Raw genomic sequence first — 18,417 nt, forward strand, 5'->3', positions numbered from 1 at the left:
AGCGTTGAACATTCAGTAGCTCATATTCACACACAATGGGTTAGCAGAATCACTTATTAAACGCCTCCAGTTAATTGCTAGACCCTTACTGTTGAGTTAAGAATTTAACTAAATTAATTAGTGATAACAAACATTATTTTTGGGCAAAATAAATAATTAAGTGTTGATTATTTATATCTACATATTAACTAATTGTTTATTGTTGCAGGCCAAATGTTAATAGCCCAAAAGCAATCAGCAAGAATGTTGGGCTGAAAGCAAAATAAAAAGCCCAAGCAAAAGCAAAGAAGGAAGCCAAAGAAATTAAATCGGGCCAAGCATACCAACACCCGATCCAAGCCCGATCTGATTTCAGAAATGCAAATCCCTCCCTTTTGCTTAACCAAAAGCAACGTTCCTCTCCTCTCTAATCAAGTCACATCACAGCTTCAGAAAAGTAAAAAAGAGAACGAGAGTGAAAGAGCTTCTTCACCAAGCAAAACACCAAAGAAGCAAGAGAGAGAAAGGTTAAGCTTGATACACAGAAATCTAATCACAAAATTCAAACCAAATCAAGCTTAGGATAAAGGTATTCCATCTCATCTTGCTTGCATCAAATCTTCTTCTCTTCTTTCCAACTCTCTGCTCTATCCGAAAATGGCATTCAAGGAAAAGTTGTTCTCTGCCCTATTCTGCTTCACATCTACGGTCACAAGTGATACTTGGGGAACAAGTAGTTTTTCAATGGCTAAGATCAAGTTGACCATGAGAATATTTCTATGGTTACTGCTTTGTGGCTTTCGGTCAAGATGAGGAAGTTAGAGAAAAAGTTTCTACTCTAAGGATTAAGGTAAAAAAAAGTGAATCTGTGGGTTGGTGAAGCTCAAGGCTCAAGGTGTTGACCTTGGAAGAAGAACCCAGCAACATGCAAGGAGATAAAAGAAGATTTTCTGTTTATTCAAAGGCAAGGAGAGAAAACCAGAGAGTGAGAACAGTGTTCTGTTAAGAAGTTCCTCTACTTGGATAATATTTTCTTTCAAAGAAGCATTCAGCCAATACTGAAGAACTGCATCTGAGGTTTGCGAATCTGGTTTTGCACATAGCAAAGAGGCTGCTGATGAAGTTAATCTCCTTCATGTTTTATTGATTGTAATGTACCTTTCCAAGTTTATCTTTCTGTAATTTCTTGTGAGAAAAGGCATTGTGAGAAAGTTCAAGTAAAAGCCATGAGTGAAAAAAGGCTGAGTGATACACTTGAGAGAAAAGCCTAGAGTTATTTTTCTGATTTCTTTAGGTTAGTTAAGTGTCCTGTATCTTGTACCTGTTTGGTATCCCTTTCTTAGTTGGGTTAGCAGTAAGAGTGAATAGTTAAGAGTTAGCGTAGCCAATGTCAAGTTAGGATAGAACTTGAGTGTGAAATTGGTGTATGTAATTCTGTTAACTATAGTGAAATTCTTCCATACTTGTGGAGGAGACTGGATGTAGGTTGCATAGCACAAGGCAACCGAACCAGGATACATGCTGGTGTTCGCCTTTCTATTCTCTGCTGAGTTCTGTTTTCTGATATTCATGAGACAAAAATAAATTGTCTCATAAATTTCCGCTGCTGAGTTCAAACAGAATCAGAATTGTAATTTTGTTTAAAAAGATCATAACAGCAACTTAAAAGGAAGGCATAGATTCAACCCCCCTTCTCTAAGCCTACCACAACCTTCAATTGGTATCAGGAGCTGAGGTCTCAAGAATCAAGCTTAACCGCTTGGAGCAAAGATCCAATGGCAAACAACTTGGGCACAACCACAGTTGCTTACACCCTCACTGAAGGCCAGTCAAACAACCGGCCACCTTTCTTCAACGGGAAGAACTATTCCTACTGGAAAGAAAGGATAAGGATCTTCATCCAATCCATTGACTACAACATATGGAAGATCGTTGTAAGCAGTCCAAAGATCCCAACAAAAACAAGTGCTGATGGAGTGGTGACTCCAAAAGAAGAAGCTGAATGGAATGAAGATGATAAGAAGAAGATAGAGCTGAATGCTAAAGCAATCAACCTTCTTCACTGTGCTATCAGCTTTGAAGAGTACTGGAAGGTGTCTAGATGCAAGACAGCCAAAGAAATCTGGGAAAAATTCTAGGTTACACATGAAGGCACCAAATAAGTAAAATAAACAAGGATTGATATGCTGCGAAAAGAGTATGAGATGTTTAGCATGAAGGATGGAGAAAGCATTGATGAAGCGTTTGAGAGATTCTCAATCATAATCAACAACCTTGATGCTATGGGTACAAACTATGCAGAACAAACCTTGGTGAGAAAACTCCTTAGAAGCCTCACAAAAGAGTGGGAAAACACTGCCACTATCCTAACCGAGAGTAACAACATAAGTCCCATAACCTATGATGAGCTGAGAGGAAAACTTTACCTATGAAGCCACACACACAAACACAGACTCAAAGAAAAAGGGAATAGCCCTCAAGTCACAAATAGAACCAAAAGAGAGTGAGTCTAGTAATGGTATTTCAAATGACGAGCTTTTGTTTTTTGCTAGGAGATTTAGAAGGATGATGAAGAGCAAGGGCAAATACAAGGGTTCAAGTTCAAAGGAGCACAAGATAGACTTGAGCAAGGTGATGTGTCATCATTGCAAGGAGGCTGGACACTTTAAGTCAAACTGTCCAAAGCTCAAAAAGGAGGACAAAGGAAAGAAGGATAAGAAGAGAGTACTCATGGCAGCTTGGGAGGATCTTGAGAATGACTCAAATGAAGAAGAAGAATCTGAAGGAGATAACAAAGACTGCTTCATGGCTGGAAACAACAATCTTGATGAGGTAAATTATTATGATTTGACCATTGAGGACTTGCATGCTATTATTGATGATCTTACCTTAAACACCTCAAAACTGCTTGACAAATACAATGAATACAGATCTGAAAGAGATGGGTTAAGAGCTGAAAATGAGTTTTTAAAAGAAAAAGTGAAGGAAACTGAATGTGCTTTGGACATCATTGAAGAAAACAGATTTCTAAAATCTGAACTTGAAAAATTAAAAGGAAAGCACATTGTGGATCCTTCACATGAGTTAATTGCTGAAAATAAAAGATTAAATGACATGATTAAAAGGCTGAATGGTGACTTAGCAGAATTTGCTCAAGGTTCTAGTAACTTGGACAAATTACTTGCAAGTCAAAGACCATTGTTTGAAAAATCTGGTTTAGGCTACATAGCCAAGGAAGATGCAGTTTCTAATATTTCCTCTATAAAATTTGTGGCTTCTTCATCAAATACCAAAACCATGCCAAACAAATCTGGTATCGAAAATACTCCAACACTTGAAGAAAAATTTGATGAAGTATACACAAGTGAAACTAAGCCTTCACCAAGAACTGAACCGAGTTCAAACCGGCCAGGTTTTGGTTACATTTCAAAAAATGAGGCTGTTTTCAAGAAACCACATTTTTACAACAAAACCTCATATTCGAAAGGTAAAAATGTTCAAAAAAATTTCTGATGAAAATGCTCTTGTAAAGAGGAACAACATTAATAAAAATAAATTTGTCAAAAGAAATGCATCTCCTCCAAAAACCAGAAAATTCCAACCATTTAATCATTTCAAGCAATATAACTCACCTAAATTTCAGCGGCACACATCAGAAAATCATTGTGTTAATTGCAAGAAATTTGGTCACTCATGTGCACAATGCTTCATTGAAAAAAGTGTTGTTGAAAACAAAGTTTACAATATTGTTTGTGATTTCAATGCACTTGGGCAACCAAGATGGATTAACTTCAAAGGATCCAAATTAATTTGGATACCTAAGGCTACTTGAAACTCATCATGCAGATTTGCCTAGCATCCAAGAATAAAAAGGACATGTGGTACATGGATACTGGATGTTCAAGGCACATGACTGGAAGGTCAACCTACTTCATCAAACTAAATAAGTATGATGGAGGTTTTGTGACCTTTGGAGATGATGGTAAAGGTAAAATTATTGCTGTTGGAAAAGTAGGTAATGAGCAATCTACTTTCATTGATGATGTGCTTTTGGTATGTGGTTTAAAGCACAATCTTTTGAGTATAAGTCAGCTGTGTGATTTAGGATATTTAGTTGTTTTCAAAAGGCTTGAATGCTGTGTTGTTAATGAAAAGACGAATGAAGTGATGTTTGTTGCCAAGCGTTTCAATAATATGTATGGACTTACTCTTGATGAACTAAAAGATCAAAATGTAGCTTGTCTTCACTCTAAAGAATCTGAAAAGTGGTTATAGCACAAAAGATTGGACCATGCAAGTATGTTTCAAATAAACAAACTAGCAAAGAAAGAATTAGTAAGAGGTTTCCCTTTGATAAAGTTTGACAAAGACATCACTTGTGATGCTTGTCAAATAGAAAAACAAACAAAAAGTTCTTTTAAACCAAAGGAAGACATCTCTACTAAAAGACCACTTGAGTTGCTACACATTGATTTATTTGGTCCAACAAGAACTCAAAGCCTAGGTGGTAAACATTATGGTTTAGTGATTGTGGATGACTATACTAGGTTTGGTTGGGTTTTATTTCTTGCACACAAAAATGAAGCCTTTTCGGCCTTTGAACCTTTTTGCAAGAAAATTCAAAATGAAAAAGATTTAAAAATCTCTTCTATAAGAAGTGATCATGGAACTGAATTTGAAAATAATTTGTTTGAATCCTTTTGTGAGGAATTTGGAATATCTCACAACTTCTCTTGTCCAAGAACACCACAACAAAATGGTGTTGTGGAAAGAAGAAATAGATGCATACAAGAGATAACAAGAGTTATGCTTTGTGAGAGTAATGTTCCAAAATTCCTTTGGGCTGAAGCGGTAAATACGGCTTGCCACATTTTAAATAGAACAATCATAAGGAAATTTTTGAAGAAAACCCCTTATGAACTTTGGAAAGGCTACCCACCAAACTTAGATTACTTGCACACCTTTGGATGCAAATGTTTTGTTTTAAATAACAAAGAAAATTTGGGTAAATTTAATCCAAAGGCTTATGAGTGTTTGTTTGTAGGATATTCCACAACTAGTAAAGCATATAAGGTTTATCATCAAAATGCTAGAATTATTGAGGAGTCCATACATGTTACATTTTGTGATACTAACTTGGTGCAAAGCATTTTGGAAGATTGTGATGCAGGAAATAAAGCTCAAAAGGAGGATGAAACTGCTCAAAATCATGGAAAAGAAAATTCTGGACAAGCTGAACTAGAAACTGCAAATGCTGAAAATTCAAGAGACAATTCCATTTTGTCTCATGAATCTGAAGGAAATCCTGCAGCCAGCAGTGCCCAGAATCCCTTGGTGACTGAATCTGTCTCCAAGTCCACCAGACCTCGTGAGTAGAGATTCTTGAAGAATTATCCTGAGGAATTTGTCATTGGGGACGTCTCTCATGGAGTGCAAACAAGGTCTTCCACTAGAAAGGCAAATGAAGGATCCAACATTGCCCTTCTATCACAAATAGAGCCTCAAAACGTCAAGGAAGCACTTAGTGACCCTTCTTGGGTTAAAGCTATGGAGGATGAGCTTCTTGAGTTTGAAAAGAACCAAGTATGGACTTTGGTTCCAAGGCCAAGTGGAAAGAAAGTGACCGGCACCAAGTGGATATTTCGGAACAAGTTGGGAGAAGATGGTAGCATTGCAAGAAACAAGGCAAGGCTAGTGGCTCAAGGATATGACCAAGAAGAAGGAATAGACTTTGATGAATCCTTCGCCCCTGTTGCCCGAATGGAAGCCATAAGACTTCTCTTAGCTTATGCTGCATTTTGTGGTTTTAAATTATATCAAATGGATGTGAAATGTGCATTTTTGAATGGTGTGATAGATAGAGAAGTGTATGTGGAGCAGCCTCCTGGTTTTGAAAATAAAGAACATTCTAATCATGTTTTCAAATTGTCTAAAGCTCTCTATGGTTTAAGACAAGCTCCTAGAGCTTGGTATGAGAGACTTAGCTCTTTTCTTTTGAAAAATGGTTTTCAAAGAGGCACCACTGACACAACTCTATTCATCAAGAACTCTAATGATTCTTTTATTCTAGTCCAAATATATGTTGATGACATTATTTTTGGATCAGCAAATGAATCCCTTTGTTCTGAATTTGGAAAACTCATGACAAGTGAATTTGACATGAGTATGATGGGTGAACTTAATTTCTTCCTTGGGCTGCAAATTAAACAAACTGAAAAAGGTATTTTCATTCATCAAGAAAAGTATGCCAAGGAATTAGTTAAGAAATTTGGTATGAAAAATGCCAAACCTATGGGAACACCCATGCATCCTAGTTCTAAATTAGATAAGGGAGAAACTGAGAAAGATGTTGATGAGACTAGGTATAGAGGAATGATTGGTTCACTTATGTACTTAACTTCCTCTAGACCCGATATTGTGCAAAGTGTTGGATTGTGTTCTAGGTTCCAATCCAAACCTAAAGAGTCACATCTTTCTGCAGTTAAAAGGATCATTAGATACGTTCTGCTGAAATATTCCTTTAATGTGTGATAATATGAGTTCCATCAATATTTCTAAAAATCCTGTTTTGCACTCTAGGACTAAGCATATTGAAGTGAAATTTCACTCAATAAGAGAACACGTCCAAAAGGGGGATATTAGTATTCAATTTGTTAAATCAGTGGAGCAATTAGCAAACATTTTCACAAAATCATTAGCTGAGGACAGATTCTGCATGCTTAAGGCTTGTTTAGGAATTTTGAGTTGTGATTCTTTATTTGAAAAGTGCTGATGTATTTGCTGGAGATTTTTGTCTCATAAACAGGTATGAGACAATTCTGGGCAGGTGATGAACGTCTCCATCAAGCCAGCGTGTTCTGGGCTTGTTTCAAATGAAAAATAATCTGGACCAACCTCAAAATCAGATCTAGAGTGGTCCATTGTGTTTCCTTAAATCCAACTATCTTTGGGCCCATATGTGAATGTTACATTTTTTGGGGGATGGGCTGTGTGTTTATTTTTTAAAATTTTTTATTTAATGTTTATAATCCAAAAAGATTTTTAGTTTATTTTTTGGTTTTTCAAAATTTAAAATTCATTTCCTGTTTTTATTTTCAAATCAAATCAAATCTTAAATTTATGAGGTCAGGTCTTTTCATGTCATTTCAAAAGTGATGCAGTTGCATGGTTTTAGAAAACCACTTTTGGGTACGGTTACCAACACTCCCTCTCTTCCCTCAATAACTTCTCCTTAACCCTTCGGTTTCTTCCCTCTCACTCCACTATCTCCCTTCCATCAAAATCATCAATTTAACCAAAATAGGGAAGAAAGTCATTGCTAAAAGAGCACCTCGTGAGAAAATCCATAAACTTCCAGGATTTCCTAGACCATCAACCCGTTCTCAAGACACCACTTTCACTCCCTCACATTCTCCTCCTACCTCTCCTCCTCGAACTGATCCCATGGCGCGTACCAAGACCACTCCAAGGTATCTTGCTCCTGCCATACCGACGCCACCATCGTAGGCAACGCCATCCAAACCAAGTTCCACAAAACCTAGTTCATCCAAGGGTAAGCGTCCTGCTATTGAAGAGCCTGTTCCTGAGCCTACAAAACCTAAGTCAAGGTCTGTTCCTGTGCGTTCACAAAGAGGTAACCCTCATCACCCTCTCAAATCTGTTAGCAAACCAGATATTGATCCTTTTGCTTACAAATCACACTTCATGACATCTCACTCAGACTTTAACCCCCATCATTTCAAATCTGCCATAAACCATGATTTCTATGAGGGAGTTATTCAGTATCGCACTCTTTGTCCGTCTTTTCTTGCTGATTTACCTGATTTGAAAAAGAAAGGTTTTTCTTTTGTTGAAAATCTGGAATTTTTAGACTAGAATCACCTTTTCAAAATCAAAAAACCTGTTTATCCTCAGTTAGTCAAAGAATTTTATGCAAACATGACTTACCATGAAGGAAGCGTGCATTCTTATGTTAAAGGCAGAGACATTATCTTGAATAATGAGACAATCAGTGACTCCTTGAAGTACACTGATGTAGGGCCGTGTGCTTATACATCTGTGAAGTGGGATGAAGGTGTTGGTATCTCTTACCATGATGCTTTGGCTCACATTTGTGAACATGTTTCATTAATCGATGGCATCACACCCACTCACAAAGCCCTCGGATATGAATGTGCTCAGTTGCACCGTATTGTCAACCACATTTTAATTCCTCAAAGTGGTTCATATCAAAGGGTTTCTTACACGGACACACTTGTTTTGTATGCCCTAATCACTAAAACAGAAATCTCTTTTGCCTATTTGATGGCTAGATACATGTTTGATTCTGTTAGAAGTGTGAAAGATAAAGCACTACCTTATGGCATGTTTTTGACTTGCATATTTGAAACTTTTGGTGTTGACCTGTCAAATGAGGCTTATGAAAATAAACATTCATACCTAAAAGGGGGTGGTTCAGTGAAACAGCAAAAAGGACCAACTCGATCTGAGAGAGTGGTTCTAGATGATGATGATGAATAGTACATCCCAGATGACTCTCCTCCTCCTTCCACTGAGGGTACTTCCATTTCCAATGGGAAGAAATCTGCTCTGCTGAATGTGGTCAAGGATGTTACTCAAGAGTTTGTTTCACAATCAAATCACTTGATTGCCATGAGCAAGGAACAAAGGAAGCTAGCTAGCAAGCATGAGAACTTCCTGAAGAAATCAAGAGATAGGGTGGCTGTGCTCATGACCTTCATTGATAACCTTAACAATGATGAAGACATTGCCACTGATATTGAAGAGGAAGCTGTTTCGGAGGGGGATGGTTCTGATGCCTAAAATTTGTCTCATAAAAACTGCTGCTGCTGCTCTCTTTTTGTCTCATGAATTCTGTTTCTTTAGCTACTTTTGAACTGTTTTATTTTGATGACTGTAATAACTCTAGATATTGCTGCACCTTTGGTAGTTTAGTCAGTACTTTGCACTATGGACTAACTCTTTTCTGCAGGATGCAAGACTTTGTTTTTGTTGATCTTGCTTATTATCCGCCCTTGATGACAAAAGGGGGAGTAATAGTAATAGGACAATAGATTCAAGTACTTCTTTTGGGATTTTTTGCTGCATTAAAAATTGATTTCACTTGTTGATAATATTAGCTTAATGTTGGGCTGTTTATATAGTGTTGTTTGCTTGATGTCCCTTAGACAAGATAATTGTGTACAACTCTCTAGTGTGTTATCTTTAAGTACAATGTAAAACAGGAATAAAGAAGAAAACATAAATCCAGGGGGAGCTAATCTTGAAAAGGAAAGGGGGAGCAACATTAAAGCAAGAAACATCAAAAGGAAGTTTTCTAACTTTACCAAAATCTTAATTCCTTTGATAATTGCTTAAATCATGTTTGTCATCAAAGGGGAGATTGTTGAGTTAAGAATTTAACTAAATTAATTAGTGATGACAAACATTATTTTTAGGCAAAATAAATAATTAAGTGTTGATTATTTATATCTACATATTAACTAATTGTTTATTGTTGCAGGCCAAATGTTAATAGCCCAAAAGCAATAAGCAAGAATATTGGGCTGAAAGCAAAATAAAGAGCCCAAGCAAAAGCAAAGAAGGAAGCCAAAGAAATTAAATCGGGCCAAGCACACCAACACCCGATCCAAGCCCGATCTGGTTTCAGAAATGCAAATCCCTCCCTTTTGCTTAACCAAAAGCAACGTTCCTCTCCTCTCTAATCAAGTCACATCACAGCTTCAGAAAAGTAAGAAAGAGAACGAGAGTGAAAGAGCTTCTTCACCAAGCAAAACACCAAAGAAGCAAGAGAGAGAAAGGTTAAGCTTGATAAACAGAAATCTAATCACAAAATTCAAACTAAATCAAGCTTAGGATAAAGGTATTCCATCTCATCTTGCTTGCATAAAATCTTCTTCTCTTCTTTCCAACTCTCTGCTCTATCCAAAAATGGCATTCAAGGGAAAGTTGTTCTCTGTCCTATTCTGCTTCACATCTACGGTCACAAGTGATACTTGGGGACCAAGTAGTTTTTCAATGGCTAAGATCAAGTTGACCATGAGAAGATTTCTATGGTTACTGCTTTGTGGCTTTCAGTCAAGATGAGGAAGTCAGAGGAAAAGTTTCTACTCTGAGGATTAAGGTAAAAAAAAGTGAATCTGTGGGTTGGTGAAGCTCAAGGCTCAAGGTGTTGACCTTGGAAGAAGAACCCAGCAACATGCAAGGAGATAAAAGAAGATTTTCTGTTCATTCAAAGGCAAGGAGAGAAAACTAGAGAGTGAGAACAGTGTTCTGTTAAGAAGTTCCTCTACTTGGATAATGCTTTCTTTCAAAGAAGCATTCGGCCAATACTGAAGAACTGCATCTGACGTTTGCGAATCTGGTTTTGCACATAGCAAAGAGGCTGCTGATGAAGTCAATCTCCTTCATGTTTTATTGATTGTAATGTACTTTTCCAAGTTTATCTTTCTGTAATTTCTTGTGAGAAAAGGCATTGTGAGAAAGCTCAAGTAAAAGCCATGAGTGAAAAAAGGCTGAGTGATACACTTGAGAGAAAAGCCTAGAGTTATTTTTCTGATTTCTTTAGGTTAGTTAAGTGTCTTGTATCTTGTACCTGTTTGGTATCCCTTTCTTAGTTGGGTTAGCACTACGAGTGAATAGTTAGGAGTTAGCATAGCCAATGTCAAGTTAAGATAGAACTTGAGTGTGAAACTGGTGTATGTAATTCTGTTAACTATAGTGAAATTCTTCCATACTTGTGGAGGAGACTGGATGTAGGTTGCATAGCACAAGGCAACCGAACCAGGATACATGCTGGTGTTCGCCTTTCTATTCTCTGCTGAGTTCTATTTTCTGATATTCATGAGACAAAAATAAATTGTCTCATAAATTTCCGCTGCTGAGTTCAAACAGAATCAGAATTGTAATTTTGTTTAAAAAGATCATAACAGCAACTTAAAAGGAAGGCATAGATTCAACCCCCCTTCTCTAAGCCTACCACAACCTTCACTTACTAATGAGAATTAATCTCCTAACCTCAGCTTAAGGGCATGCTGTTTTACACACTTATTCGTTTGAGGCCAAAAAGTTACCATCAGTTCTCTTATATGCAATTAGCTTTTGGCCAACAGCCAAATACTTTTCATTTAAGAATATTCATGTGTGCGATATATGTTCCCATTGGGGATATATGTTGTATATGATTCTCCTTCTATAGTGAAGTATATTGAGATACAAACTGGAGATGTATTCAAAGTCCAATTTGCAGATTGTCATTTTGATAAATCAAAATTTCCAACATTAGGGGGAGAAAACAAGCTTCCTGAAAAGGAATTTAATTGGAATGCATCATCCTTGATGCATTTAGATCCTCGATCAGGGCAATGTGAACTAGAAGTTCAAAGATTATACATTTGCAAAAAATAACAAATGAATTGCCTAATACATTTTCTAATACGAAGAGGGTTACTAAATCCTATATACCAGCTGAAAATACTAAACACTAAACAAATTCATGTTAGAAGCGTGGCAGGCCTATCGGTCCTAAAGACAAAAATCCTAAAAAAAAAGAGGTAAATACTATTCCCGTTGAAAAAGATAAAGACATAGTAAAGACACATGTAATTGTCCAAAATTCTGATATAGTTTTGACGCCAGAAGGCGTTTAGGTACCTAAAAATTGTAAAAATGACGAGATTTCGATAAATTATGTCTTTACAGGAAAAAATGAGACCGAAATAAGGCAATTGTCGATGAAATATTTGCATATAATGTGACATTACACATCATGCATGAAAGTAAGGATCTTGAGCAAAAAATAGTCGAAAAATGTCGACAAATGAATGATCGGCCAAAATGGGAAGAAGCTATGAAGGCTTAGTTAGACTCACTTGCAAAACATGAAGTATTTGGACCTGTAGTCCGTACACCAAAAGATGTAAAATCTGTTGGATATATATGAGTATTTGTGAGAAAACAAAATGAGAAAAATGAAGTTGTACGTTACAAGGCTCGACTTGTGGCACAAGATTTTTCACAAAGGCCTGATATAGATTATGAAGAAACATATTCTCCTGTAGTGGATGCAATAATATTGCGTTATTTAGTCAGTTTATCCGCATACCATAAACTACATATGCATCTAATGGATGTGGTAACAACCTATTTATACGGATCATTAGATCGTGATATCGATATGAATGTCACTGAAGAACTAAAGATATCTAAATCATCCCATGAATATCCACAGGGTTATACTCAATAAAATTGCAAAGATCTTTATATGGTTTAAAGCAATCTGGACGAATGTGTTATAATCGTCTTACTAAGTATTTAGCCAAAAACAGATTCAAGAATGATGATATCTACCCATGTGTTTTCATAAAGAAATTTGTATCTGAATTCATTATAATTGCTGTGTACGTTGATGATTTAAATATCATTGGAACTCCTGAATAGATTCCAACAATTATAAAAGTTCTAAAAGAAGAGTTTGAGATGAAAGATCTAAAAAAGACTAAATTTTGTCTTGGCCTACAAATCGAGCATACAAAAAATGGGATCTTTACTCATCAAACAACAAACACAGAAAAGATCTTGAAGAAATTTTATATGGATAAGTCACATCCATTAAATATCCCAATGATCGTAAGATCTTTGGATGTGGAAATGGATCAATTCCCTCCTAAAGAAGAAAATGAAGATATCCTTGGTCTTGAAGTACCATATCTTAGTGTCATTGGAGCGCTAAAATGTATCTTGCTAATAATACACAACGAGATATATCATTTGCTGTGAATTTAGTAGCAAGGTATAGTTTCTCTCCAACCAAAAGACATTAAAATAGAATCAAACAAATCTTTCGATATCTTTATGGAACGGTTGACATAGGATTGTTTTATCCATATGGATTCAAGTCACAACTAGTTGGCTATGCAGATGCAGGATACTTGTCTGATCCATACAAAGAGAGATTTCAAGCAGGATACCTGTTTATATATGGTGATACAACTATATCATGGAGGTCCACAAAACAGACGATAGCAGCAACATCCTCTAATCATGCTGAAATACTAGCAATTCATGAAGCAAGTCGCGAGTGGTTTTGGCTCAGGAGTTTGATCAAATATATTCTGTCATCATATGGACTAATTGATCATAAGATAGCTCCAACTGTCCTGTTTGAAGATAATATAACATGCATTGCTCAACTTAAGGGTGGATACATCAAAGGTGATATAACAAAGCATATTTCTCCTAAATTCTTCTTCACTCATGATCTTCAAAATCAAGGAACAATTGATGTCCAACGGATCCGCTCAAGTGATAATCTGACAGATTTATTTACAAAGTCACTTCTAAAATCCTCCTTTGAAAGATTGGTACATCAGATTGGAATACGCCAATTTCGAGATATTAAATAATCGTGACAAGAGGGAAAGGTTGTACTCTTTTTTTCTTGGTCAGATTTTTTTTCTATTGGATTTCTCTTGACAAGATTTTTAATGAGGCAATCCCTATTACAAAGGATTTTGTACTCTTTTCCCTTTACTATAGTTTTTTTTATTGGATTTTTCTTTAATAAGGTTTTAACGAGGCATAATCCTAAATGGACATTCAAGGGAGAGTATTGTGATAAGGAAGATTATGTGGATGTCCATTCTCAAAAGAGAATGAATTTAATAAAGTTAAAAATATAACCTTCTATATGCATATAAATAGGAGGCTAACTCTTAGACAAAATGACACATTACAATAACATATAAAATTCCCTCTCTTTTCTATATCTCTGTGGATCTTAAGTTGCAAAATATATATATATATATAATATGAGTTACTTTTATTATTATAATTAGATAATTATATTGGTAAATATTAATATTAGAGTCTTCTATTTATATTTTTTATTTTATATTTATTATATTTTTTTATTTATCTATTTTACAAGAATCTGTAATTTATTATCTTTCACTGAATTATATTTCATCTTATAGTTAATAGTTATAATATATTTAGGTTAAATTCCAAAACATATGAAACCAAAATTTATTAAACAATTCATTTTTAACATATATATTTAATCCGAAAAGTAATATAAAACAATTTTATTAGGAAGATTAAATTTAAATTAAGAACTAATCAATTAGCCAACAAAATAGAAAATGAGTAAGAATTGATATTTTGACTTGTCATGTATAGTGGAGGGAAAAAATATTAAGTAATTGTTAATTTAAAAAATGCAATTATGAGACTTTTTTTTCTATGACATTTTTATATAACATTTTCTACCATATTTAATAATGAATTATATTATCTATATCATTTTGTTATTATTTTAAAAATCAGTCTGAACGAGGTGATTGCGGTCCATTTTGAACCACTTTACCTTAAAAATCAAATCAAGACTTAAGTCCCTAATCTTCTTCAGTTTTTGACAAACACTCTTAACAAAATTTAAATACAAAAAATTTTTAAATTTAATAAATAGAGAATAATTTCTTTCGTCTATTTATCTCTCATATACTAAAATAAAATTGACTGACTTACTTAAAACGGTGTTCAGATATTCGTTACAATATCACACTAGAAAAGGAATAAAATTCAAAAGACAAATAAATCTCTGCTGATAAAAACAATGTCGTTTTGCAAATAGGGATAATTGGAATTGAAGCCATGAGCGTCAACATGGTAGCAGTGGCATCCCTAACCACTCCATCCATCACCATCAGCTTCACTAATTCTAAATCACATACTCTTTCCTCCTTTTCTTCTTCTTCTTCCGAGCTACTGGCCTTTTTCTAATTCAACTCTTCGTCGCCATCCTTCTTCTTGTGCCCTCACTCTCCATTGCGGCACCGCCGTCTTTGCCTCTTCCTCTTTCCCTTTCACTTTCCCCAATTCCAATTCAAATTCCGTGATATCATTCTATTCTCACTATTTCAATTTTTATCTTCCTTTTTATCAGTTGATCCTGTAGTTGACTTTGATTTTCAGATTGTGGCTGCACTTGGAATTGATGCACAGCCTGAGCGTGATTACGAGCCTCTTCGGGTTATGATTTCGGGTGCTCCTGGTTCCAAAAAAGGCACTCAATGCGAGTTTGTCAAACACAAGGTTGGTTCGTTCCCTTTCCTTCTTTATTATGATGATTATTAATCCCTTTCTTCCTTCAACACTTCACTTACTCATTACTCGTATGTGATTTGTGAAGTACAGTTTAGTGCATGTTACTGTCGGTGATTTGCTTAGGGCTGAGATCGCCACTAGTAGTAATAATGAAAATCTTGCTAAACAGTATATGAAGAAAGGTCAACTTGTTCCGATCATATTGTTGTCATGGTAATGCTACCTTCTTATTTTTCTTCTCTCCCTGTTCATGTTGTATGTATGTATGTATGCATGTATGTGGTTGATGTCTGGTGTGTGAAGATGGTGAAGGATCGTCTCTTGAAGCCTGATGCTAAGGACTCGATTGATATCCGTGGAGCTTGTCTCAGGCTATTGTCCTCAAATGACGTCGTTTTCATCAGTAGGATTTATTTGTCTTTCGAACTTTATCCCTCTTCCAGCGTGACACCGTAACGGATATCTGGACACAATTTCAACCATGTTAGCCAATTCTGTTTGGTGTATGAGAGAAAAATGGACGGAATGATTAAATTGTCCTCCATTTATTAAAGTTAGAAATTTTTTTGTATTTAAATTTTGTCAAAGATATATTTGTCAAAAACTTAAAAGGTCAGGGATCTATCTGTCTTTTTTTCTTTTTTTTAACTAATATGCTACTATTATCATATTATGCCACTATTATCAAGGTTTTTTATTTAAACAAATGTATTTATTACTTAAATAAATAATTTTAAAAATTATTACTAAAATTCGTTCTCTATCCCTATCTTGTTTATACTGTAAACGAGATAAGGCTGGTGGACGGTTATAAATATATATATCATTGACAGCAAGGTTTTGGCTCCAATTTGAACCTTTCAACCACTTTCTCATCTCTTTTACCCCTTTCTATCCATATTATCGAGTAATATGACGATGGCGCGCGCAAATGGTAGTGATTGAAACATCAACAGGCTGAATGAGAATTGGCATTACGCTGGGGCAAAGGACTTTGCGGTTAGTTTTGTTATCTTGACTTTTATGTAATCGCGTATATAGATAGAATACAGTTTGTATCACTAGAAATAGGTTAATAGTAGAAATTTGAAACTCTAATTTATTTTACTTGTATTAGGTTGTTATTACATAATTATTAATTTAGTTATTAACTAGCCAAGTTTGATAATTAAATTATTAAGTTAAGTCTTAGTTATTAACTAGCCAAGTTTGATAATTAAATTATTAAGTTAAGTCAGACTTAGTTAGTTAGATTGTTAATAACTTTATTAAATGTTTTAAATTCACGTAACGGAATGAGAAAATGTGTATTAGCTAAGAAAGTAAATAGTCACAGAAAATGTTGTGTCAACATAAATCCAATTAGTATATACGTGTAAGATTCTGTTAGGTAGATGTATAGAATAGTAAAGACAGTTTGCTATGTTGATAGACCTATCCAATTATTTATTTTTTAATAATTGTGAATATATATTTCTTGTCAGAGGCCTCACCTTCTCCTCCCCCGGCGAGTGAGCCATATCCTTCCTCCACCCGATGCCATCGTCCCGTATCTGAGGAAAGCTGGATTCGGTGATACGATGCCTCTCATTGATTTCACATTCGACAACTCCCTGATTACGTCATTCGTGGAGCGATTGTCCAAAGACCCACACGATCCATCTCTCATGGGGTGAGGCCACTATCGCCTTACAAGATGTGGCATACCACTCGGGCTACGCACACAGAAGGACCCAATTGGGGGAGCTTCCGTGACTTCTACTGATGGTATCGCACGGAGGCGTGGGAGTTGGTGCAGCGGCTGCTCGGTCTCAAGCCTCCGGTGGTTCCACAGCAGGCAGCACAGGGGAAAGGGTCGTTCTCGCTGAAGCTTGTATGGCTGCGGGACCGTGTCTGCCAGATGTCACCGACATACGACACAGTATGCTAGGTGTTACATCATGTTACTGATCGCAACAGTAACAGATTCTCACACTCAAATATCACCCCGTTGTCGCCATTTCTCATACAACAATTGGGATAAACACACATAACTACATATCCGCTATTACTAGACATTTTTTCTTTCTTTTGTGAGAAAAACGAGAGAAAAAAAGATATAAAATATTTGTGAAAAATACCAAGAATTACACCTCTTTTTATAAATGTTGAAAATTTATCTTACTATATCTCGTTTATAAGGTAAACGAAATAAAATTTGAAGACAAATTTTAGTAATAATTTTTAAAATTATTTATTTCAATAATAAATACATTTATTTAATTTATTTAAATAAAAAATTCCTATTATCATATCTGCTCGTGACAACTCAAGCCAAATGTTAAAAGGTCGAAATAAAATAACAGAGTAAGATCTAATTTGGGTAAACAACTTAATTAAATTTTTTTTAGAAAAAATAGTTTAAACAATAAATAACTATATTAAAAACAACTTATAAAAAAATTATTTTGTGTTTAAATTTTTAATTCTAAAAATACTTATATTATAAAAATATGATATAAAAATAATAATGTCATGAAAAAAGTTATTTTTTTAATTTAATTTTAAAAATTGAACCAAACATTAATATTTCTGGTTCTCATAAATTCGAAACTCAAAAAAAATTAAAAAGTGTTCACCTCACCTGGAGTTTCGTCGTCTAGCACTGTGTTCATCACCCTAATGGAGTTTACATCCTGAACTGGTCCCCAGTCCGTCGACTCGGCCTCTCCAAAATGGAGGTCCGCAAACAAAGCAATCTTAAAGGCTGCACCTGCCCGCATCGGAACCAGCCTCTCCCCACCAGTGTCTCTTCCCAATCGGAATCGAATTGTTGATGATGCTCGCCGATGATTGGACGACGACCATGATGATCCGACGGTGGAGAACAGAGACAGAAATAGCAGGGGCAAAACCGTCTTCCAGTGGCTTCGATCAGGTTTTTTCCCCATTATGCAGGAAAAAATAAATCAGAGATTTTACGAGAAGGAAGAATAAACGGAAAGGGTGCAGTGCACTGCTGAATACTGTCGGTTTTTATTTTTTGTGTAATAGTGATTTGATTTTTTGGACTGGGGATGGTGATTTTAAACCATATGAAAAATTGACGTGTTTTTTCATGTGAAGAGTATAGAATTTGTGACTTTTAAAAATATACAAATTTAAGGATTGAATTTATTTTTTTATTTTAAAATTTTTTAAATATACAAATTTGACTTTTAAATTTCTGTTTTAATATTAAAAAAATTTTTAAATTTGTAAATCAAACTTTCTAATTTATTTTATAATAAAAAAATTTATTTTAACATAAATAAAAAATTTAAATTATAAATT

At 35.2% G+C, this 18,417-nt stretch overlaps 1 protein-coding gene across 2 annotated transcripts in view; it reads right to left on the bottom strand.

Moving 5' to 3' along the window:
- The window catches only part of LOC130968838 (probable inactive purple acid phosphatase 16), a 32,980-nt gene extending 14,806 nt beyond the window's left edge, over positions 1-18,174 (bottom strand). The window contains exon 1 of one of the 2 annotated variants that reach the window (XM_057894311.1): positions 17,729-18,174. In XM_057894311.1, the coding sequence (XP_057750294.1) occupies positions 17,729-18,035 (307 nt within the window). In that variant the 5' untranslated portion in view covers positions 18,036-18,174. The remainder of the gene's footprint in view (positions 1-17,728) is intronic. The other variant, XM_057894312.1, reaches the window with a different exon arrangement.
- Positions 18,175-18,417: the final 243 nt, after the last annotated feature.

The sequence above is a fragment of the Arachis stenosperma genome, chromosome 3 (assembly GCF_014773155.1).
Source record: "Arachis stenosperma cultivar V10309 chromosome 3, arast.V10309.gnm1.PFL2, whole genome shotgun sequence".
Lineage (NCBI taxonomy): Eukaryota > Viridiplantae > Streptophyta > Magnoliopsida > Fabales > Fabaceae > Arachis > Arachis stenosperma.